This window comes from Peromyscus leucopus, chromosome 1 (genome assembly GCF_004664715.2).
Source record: "Peromyscus leucopus breed LL Stock chromosome 1, UCI_PerLeu_2.1, whole genome shotgun sequence".
NCBI classification, from domain to species: domain Eukaryota; kingdom Metazoa; phylum Chordata; class Mammalia; order Rodentia; family Cricetidae; genus Peromyscus; species Peromyscus leucopus.
The window spans coordinates 99,115,416-99,124,043 of record NC_051063.1 but is presented as its reverse complement, the minus strand read 5'-3'; the positions used below and the strand labels follow the sequence as shown (position 1 = coordinate 99,124,043).

At 40.3% G+C, this 8,628-nt stretch overlaps 1 protein-coding gene across 1 annotated transcript; it reads right to left on the bottom strand.

Moving 5' to 3' along the window:
* Window positions 1-1,035: 1,035 nt before the first annotated feature.
* On the bottom strand, window positions 1,036-8,595 carry LOC114683840 (interferon-induced very large GTPase 1-like). The gene is given in 2 exon segments (XM_028858194.2): window positions 1,036-8,391; window positions 8,394-8,595. Coding segments are annotated over 2 exon segments (7,287 nt in total). The 5' UTR covers window positions 8,578-8,595; the 3' UTR covers window positions 1,036-1,288.
* Between the last annotated feature and the right edge of the window lie 33 nt (window positions 8,596-8,628).

The following is an 8,628-nucleotide window of genomic DNA, read 5'->3' as shown; positions in this document are numbered from 1 at the left end:
AGAATCCTTTCAAAGCTTCTCAGTACAAACCTGGAGATGTAGCTCAATTGGTAGAGTGCATGCCTAACACAACAAGGCTCTGGGTTTGATCCCTAGGACCACATAAATTGGGCCTGGTGGGTCAAGAGTTATGGATCATCTTCAGCTACACACTGAATTTGAGGCCAGGTTACACTACATGAGACCCTTTTTCTAAACAAACAAACAAACAAACAAACAAACAAAACCACCCTCTCAAAATACAACCCCCAAACAAACAAACAAAACAAATAAAAAAACCTTCTTGGTATAATTGTCAATCTTCACTAAAGAAACCCAAATGTTTATATTTTTGAAATTTAATGTTTTTACTGATCTTTATGTTTATTCATGGGTTCCATCCAGTGATACTTATACATTATGAAATGAGCAAATAAGTATGTAAACATATGAGCAAATAGACACACCCATCACCTTACATCCTCAGCATATTTTGGTGAAAGAACATTTAAAATTCATTCTTTCAGTAGTTTCAAAATGCACATTATTAACTATGGTAACAAGAACTCATTCCTTGTGTCTGAGACTTTTGGCCCTTGAACAATGCCTCCTTTCTCTTATACTCCCCACAGCCCATGATAGCTAACACTATTTTCTCTACTTCTATATATTCTATATTCTAATTTTTAGAGTCCATTTATAAGTGAGTAACTGACATCTTATTAGATTTGGTGTTGTAGAATGCTACAAATGTGCTAGTTTCATGTGTACAGGCCTTGTAGTTCTTTTCCTACTCCTCCTGGTATCTCTGCCTTAACTGACAGGAATGTCCCTAAGTTTATATACTCCAAAATATTCATAGCCATGATTTGAAGTATGACTTCAGAGTTTTAAATGGATTTTATTTTATTTTATCATATCTTCACATATATTGGTAAATGATTTTTGTTATGATTATCTATATCATATATAATCATGTGTGAGGCCAGAAAAGGGCATCAAATTTTCTGGAACTGAAGTTACAGATGGCTGTGAGCTGCCAAGTGGATGCCAGGAACTGAACTCAGGTCCTCTACAAGAACAGCACCTGCTTATAACTTCCAAGCCATCTTTCTAGCTATGATACTTTGATTTTAAACCAGAAGAAATTGAGACAAAGAGATTAAAAATATTTTATAGGGAGAGCTTCAAGATTTTTATGCATTTCATTCTATAAATGAAAATACTGGGAACTCTTGTTAGGAGGAGGAGTTTTAGAATTATTTAGGTATGCTGTAACTCTTTTTGATACTGGGTTACTCATTGAATATTATTGTTCTTTCAAGTCATTGAGCACATCCTCCTTTGTGATTTTGGCCCATGCCTCTGGGATTTCACCTGTGTCTGTAAATTTTTTCTGGTATTTTTCCTCTAGTTTTGATCTGAAATGTGAGACAAACCATTTCCAGTATGACTGGGTGGATGAGTCTGGAGTGATGCTCCATGTGGCATAATCCCCTCCTGCCTGCCGATAATTCTTATATGGGATTTCTTGGTTATTTCCCAAAAGCATGAAGCGGTCACTTGCTACTGAACTAGTACAGCAGTCAATGACAAAGTGGTCTGTTTTATGCTTATGCCATCCACTGACAGCCTGAGGACGGTGGAACGGCACACTGTGGTCTCCCTCATGTTGGGGAATGGTGTTTGTACAAATTGCATTACACAAAGGACACTGTTTCCAGCAGCCACAGAGATGTTCAGAGAGAATTTTCTCAATGTCAGGAACCATTTCATTTATGTCCTTACTTGAGCAGTCTTCTTCTACTTTCCTCAGTGCAGGATCCAAAGCTGCGCTCATGGCTTCTTTGAGAAACTCCATATCCTTTATCTCCTGGTGCTCAATGCTTATCAGGTCTCTTCTTGGAAAGATCAAGTTGCTCCCTAGGTGATCACAGAACAAATCCAACCAGGCAGAAGCAGTGCTGCCTTTATCTTTAGCTACTGCTGTGGACTCCTGAATAGCAGAGAGGATGGCATTCTTGATGTCACCTAAACTTATTTTTAAAAAAGTCTTTATTTTTTTACTTCCAACATCTGAACAGTATTGTTTAATATGGCTTTCAATATAGCTGCTAAAAAATGATTTTGTGTAATGAAGGTACTCCCAGTACTTATCAAAGTTTTCTTCTTCTGCCAGAGAAATGAGAACATGTTTCTCCAGGTTAGCCCTGTTTCCATTGAATGCAGGGCAGTTGGCTCTCATCGCTCCAGCAATTTTAATGACCATTTTCCCCCTTATAGTGGCAGAGATGGCAGGGCTGAGCTTGTGCCAAAGAAAATCAACAAATGTTTTGATGGAGGTGGCACCTTGGCAGGAGATCTTAAAACTCATGAAGAAATCATCTTTCTTCCTTTCCAGATAGTTCACAGGATCATTTGCTCTCTTGAATGCTTTGTGCATTTCCTTAAAATTCTTAGATGCTCTTTGGAATAAGCATAATGACAACTCAATGATATATTTGCTTGTAAGTGTGTATCTTCCCTCAGTAGGTGCAGATTTTACTTCCTCTTCTATTATTCTCAGGATTTCATGAAAATAACTTGTATCGTAATCACACTGTTGCTTATGAAGATTGTTGATAGTTTCATTAAATCTTGAAATAATACGGTCAGTAGTCATATTAATGGATTCCCTATCACAGACTTTTAATGTTCTAGTCATGAAGTTATACTTCTTATTCATTTTTACATGTTCATCGTAATTTATTTGAAATTTATCTTCAGAATTTCTCATTAGTATGTCCACCATGTTTATTTCCTTTTGGAAGTAGTCCCAAAGAATGTTTTCAGAATCTGTGTCAATGTCAGGTTCTATGACTTGAGGAAGATCTGAGGATACATCACAGACCCATTTTTTCCAAAGTGGATTGAATTTTTCATATAATTCTTCTTCATTTAATTCTTTACCCTTTACAGTTAAAGCCAACTTTCTGCTCCTTTCCAATATTTCATTTGCATAACTTGACTTTTTCTTATCCAGCCTTTCTTGATTTTTTTTTAAATGAATAAGTTCATTGGCTTTCCTTCTGGTGTCTGAAATAAGTGTCTCTTTAAGGATTATTAGTTTATTTTCAAAGTTTGATTTCCACTGAACCAGTATTTCATTGTCTGGATCTTCATTAAAATATTTTTCAAGTTCTTGCTTAATTGCTGTATACTTTTCTGTGACTGGAGCCTCAAATATGCTTGTTTTGAGTGTCTGAACTTTCCCATTCTGAATCTGATTGATCAACTGGTTCTGAAAGTCCAGCATGTGACTCCTCAGCTCCCAGGTCCAATGGTTATACATAGTTTCCAGCTTGCTCATGGCCATGATCTCTCTGGTGTTCCTGAAGCTAAAAATAAAGTTCTCATTTACTAGAGCTTTCCACAAATCTTGAACTCTAAATTTGACATCCGAGATCTTCATGATGCTACCTCTGGATTCCTGTTTGGCCGTCAAAATAATTATACTCTTTAGTTCCTGGACATTGTGACTATAACGAGGATTAGGAGGGGCCATTGGGGGATTGCCATCCCAGAGGTGGGCAAAGTAGTAGACATGATTATTGACATCAAACTTAATGACATCACTGAAGTGAGATACATTTGAGCACTCTTCTTGTTCTGCAGCTGTTACTGCCATTTCATCCAGTCTCTGCTCTAAGCACCTTCGTCCTTCCACATTTTGGTCTTTAGCTGTAACTTCTCCCACATTTTGATGGACAAAGAGGCAACTGGGGGAGATTTTCACTTGTTTCATCCTTAGAAAGGCTTGGACGGCTATTTGTAGAATGTCTTGCATCTCAGAGGGATTCTCCCCAAAAATATTGATCAGAGTCAAGTTTCCAAGGCCAATGACAAAGGTTGCCAACTCATTGTCCCAATTCTGGGATTTGTTGTTGAGTTCTGGAGCCCGAAGTCCTTCTGTGTCTACAACAAGCACAAAATCAAAGCCAAGTTCTTCTGTGAATGTCTCTTCCACCTTCAGGAGCTGCATGTAGGCCCCCTTGGTACACCTGCCTGCACTGGCTGTGAACTGCAGCCCAAACAATGCATTCAGTAGGGTAGACTTCCCTGAGCTCTGTAGCCCAAGGATAGAGAGAACAAACAGTCTTTTGTCTCCAAGTTTCTCTGAGATCTTGTCAAAAATAGCTGCCACCCACTTTAGAGGCACATAAGAAGCATCCCCATCCATCAGCTCAATGGGAACACCAGCTACCATCAAGTCTGCAGCAATTTGGGGGAGGCAGAGAAAAAGGCTATCTCTAGAGGAGGAAATTTCTTCCAGAGCTTCATATATCTGGCCAACTTCTCGTAGAAGGTGCTCAGTTCCTAAAGTGCAGTTAAGAATCTCAGTAGAGATGGCTTCTATCTGCTTCTGCCAGAGTGTCAGGGAGCTGCTCTTCTGTTCCTTTTGCTTTTCTCTTTGTACCATTAACCACAAATATCTTTGCTTTTCATGTAGCTTTTCCAGGTGTTCTGTAGTCAGGTTGTCAAAAAACAGACTTAGCCACTGCAAAAAGTAGAGTTTGTTATGAGTTTCTGAATATTCTTGGAGAACTTCAAGAACAGAGCGCATTAGATCATTGAGAGGAAAGGCTTTTTCCAATTGCCGACATCGAATTATCCTTTTATCCGTCTCAATCTCACTCTTGTGTTGTTCAATGCTCCGATTCCCTTTTTCTCTCAGATGATAGAATTCTTTGTCCTTCTTACACCAAAGGTGCCAAAGTTGTCCCTGAAGGGGTAGTAAATTTTCTTTTGTCTGCGATAACTTGGATTCCTCCAGGAGGGCCATTATAGTCTCTGCCTTTTCCTTGGCTTCCTTGCAGTCTCTCTGGTCCTCATCAATAAGGAATCCTTGTTTTTGAGCCATCTGTGAGCAGTCCTCTAAGCTGAGAGCAATATTAGAGAGCTCTAGAAAATGTTTGATGGCGTTTGAGAGCTCCTCTGTTAATTCTGCCTCATTTCTATTCCTGATGCCAATTCTCATTCTTTTAGCAGAATTATTGGCTATGGTCTTTTCTTTGTCATCAATCAAGCAGATTAGGGGTATTGATGACTGACAGAGGTGTCTGACAAATTTTTGATTTTCTTTATTGTCATCAGAAGCTGACATGAGGATCACCATGAGAGAAGAGACATCCTGCAGGAAGCTGAGTTGTTGTCTATGTTCCTTGGCATCTCCATGAAGATTGGTAAAGGCCACACACTTGTCAAATCTGTCCTCACCTTGGCCCCCAGGACAGAACCAGCAGATCTCCACCACTCCCTCCATCAGGAGACAGTGATTGTTGCTTCCTCTGCAGTGTCTGTGAAAAAATACATCATGTTTATGTTTACTGAGGAGAGAGTTCATGATCTGAGATTTGGAAGCAGAGAGGCCATTTCCAACTCTAATGAAGGACACAATGGGGGTAGAAACACAGCACATCTGCTGATTATTGTGACTGTAGCTCTTGTTCTGTAGTGATTTACTTGCATTTTGCCAACTTTTCCTAATTTGTCTGAGAGACCAGAGAGAAAATTCAATCTGAGAAGTGTTGGGATTTGGTACCACAAGGGGGAGTGCAAATTGACAAATGGAAAGTTTGGACAGAATATATTGCCTGGCAAGATCATCTGCACAGTGAAAAATGGTCATCTGGATGTCCATTGGGTGAATGTGGGGCTGGAACTCAGTGTCTGAAGGATAGGTAAGACTGTCATTTTCTTCAATGACATCTTCATATGGATCAAAATCTTCATTTTCATGATCACAAGAAACTATAGAGATCTGGTTTTCTATGTTTTTGTCATCTTTGAAGACCAGATGTCTGAACCCACAATCTAGCATCAGTAGCTTTTGTAGGAAATAGAAGGGTAGTTCCTGTTCAGATCTTGGCTGAGTATTGTATACAGAAGTCTTATAGATCAGATGGAAGTCAGCTCTTCTCATCCTTTTTGGGTAGTGATGTTCTAGGCCTAGACGCTTGAGTAAGTCTAGGAAAGGTCCTTTTTCTATCATATCCTTTTTGTTGTTTTCATTATTTTGCTGTTTATAAGGCTCTTTCTTTTCATAGCAGAGACTTTGCAATTGTTTTTTTACCTCATCCATTTTCAAAGAAAGGATGGTGGTTTTATAGTCCCCATCAATGAGTAATCTTAAATCGTTCTCCAGATTTTCCCAATCATGATGTGCTCCATGTTTCATGAGAACATGTGCAACTTCTTCACACAACAATTGTCCCATATGTTGTCTTATTAATGTCAAACGTTGTCTTTTCTCTTCTGTAGAAATATCTGTGATTTCAGCTGTGGCTCTGAGAGCAGTGAGCACCAGGAATGCCTGACCTCTGTAGCTGCAAATATTTTTAAGTTCTTGGTATTTGTGTTGGACAGTTTGCATTTGATCCAAGAGGAAATTTAACTCATTACACCCCAGAAGATGCTGAAAAATATTGTTTACCAACTGATAGCCTGCACCAGCTGCAATGGAGAGTAGCATCAGCTGCATGTCTGGCTGCTCTGCTTCTCTGAGGTACTTCAAGAAGGAGCCAAGAGCTGTGGTCACTTCATATGTAGCCATTCTTTTAGCATCTTCCACTGTTTCTAGGGACTCACTTTTTATATTGACTTCCATCAGATTTTTGTGGATGTTCTTTAAGGTCTTAATGAATTCAGAAAATGAGGGGATTTTGACTTGTTCTTCCTCTGGCTCTGACTGATTGATCCACTGTATGATGGATTGTGCCTGAGGAAAGTTTGTCACTTTGTAGATATGAGGTTCTAAAAGGCTGCACAACTGAGATTTAATAAACTGAGTTTTATAAGTGGGTGAATTTTTGCAAAAGTTGACAGTGTTTATTAGAAAATTCTGCAGATCCCAATCTGTGAGGCATGTATTAATCCAAACGTTATAACTTTTTACTTTTTGACTCAATGTTTGCATGAAGTCTATCAACTTACTAAGCTGTACTTCCGGATCAGAAACCTCCCAGGATTTCACATCCTCTAGGAAAAGTCTAGCTTCTTTTCCAGCAGTAAGAAATTCTTCTCCTTCCTGAATCTGAGCAATGAGTCCAGTCAGAGCAGTATAGCTGTCTTTCAGGCAGTTAGCCACTTGGAGGGCGTCCTTAAAATCACTTCTGTGGCTAGAGAGGATTATGTCCCAAATAGGTACCAACTGAAGTCCCCGGTCAATGACAGACCACGTTTGATTGCTAGCAACAAGACCAGCTGTCCACTGGGCAACTCCATCTGCTTCTGCTGGTCCACCTATCTGGGCAACAGAGAGTTTCACCTTTGTTTGAAAGTTTTGATGATTTGTACTGTCAGATGCTGTTTTTGAATTCGAGTTTGACTTATTCAAACTTGCACTAGCTTTAACTCCAAAGCCACTATAGCTGCCCCTTATGTAAATATTCAAGGACTCTGCTGCCTGCTGCTTTATATTAGCTAGTTGCTCTCTTTTGAAACCCTCTGAAATGGCCTTCCAACAGTAGATTCCCCCCAGGTGCAGTGGGCCTTGGTTAGCATGAGAGCCAAACCTGTGAAAAAAGTTTTCAGCCCTGTTCCTCAGTAAGGGGACTCCATATGGGTGTGTAATTTGATTTAGGAGTTCTTCAATACTTTTTAGCTCCTGGAGAGCAGCCTTGGAGAGTTGAAGCTGATGCATGTGAAAGTGGCAGGTGGCCAGTGGGATGTAGCTGAACTTGGCTGAGCAGAAATAAGATTGCTCTGAATGTGATTGGTAGGTATCCCCAGATTCTATATGTTTGCTTTGATCCATACCAGCTTCTAGACTAAGACCCCACCCTTCACCTTTAGCTGAGAAGGTTGAACTGAAACCCAGCTTCTCCATAGTCTCTGTGAACATGGTTTGTTCTTGAAAAGAGGAAAATTCCTTTGCTTCCATCCATGTGCCATGCTCTGGGCCAACAAGTGAGAACTCCTTAGGGACAATGAGTAGCTGTTCTTTTTTCTGAATCAGGTTTTTTTGGTGACTGGTCTTATAAATTCCTTGCAGTGCCAGCCCTCCAGATGCCCATCTTACCAGATCTCTATCGGAGAGGTTTCCACTGTAGGAAATTTTATGCTCCATGTTCTTTAGATGTCTCTCCATTGTTTCAGTGACATCTTTTAGGGGCACTTCAGGCCCTGGCCAGCACTCTTCAGGGATCTCCATTGCTTGCCTCAATTCTGCTTCTTTTCTCCTCACTGCTTCTTCCTGTCTATTCTTCCCTTCTAACTGCAAGGCCCTCAGTTCCTGCAGTGCCTGTCCTGCCTGCTTCTGCCTGTTCCTTATCATCTCCCCTGGAGTCTCCTGGAACTCTGCAACACTTGTTGGCTGTGAGAGGTCAAGCAGCTTCTCCAGAGCCTTTTTCTCCCATGTGTGTTGTGTCTGGACTTCAGCTTCTGGAGGTCTTTTTCTTTTAAGTATTGTAAGGCCTGAGCACAGGTTACACCCAGGTCTTCCTGAAGTTTAGGTAGCCAGTAGTCAACAGACAACCCCACTTCTGTCAGCATCTCCTGGAGATCTTGACTTCTGCTCCTTAGCTGAGGCTCATCAGGGGTGCACTTTGTTGTTGCCATGGCTCTGTGAAAAACAGATGTGCAGTTAGTCTCGTCTATGTCCTGACCTTA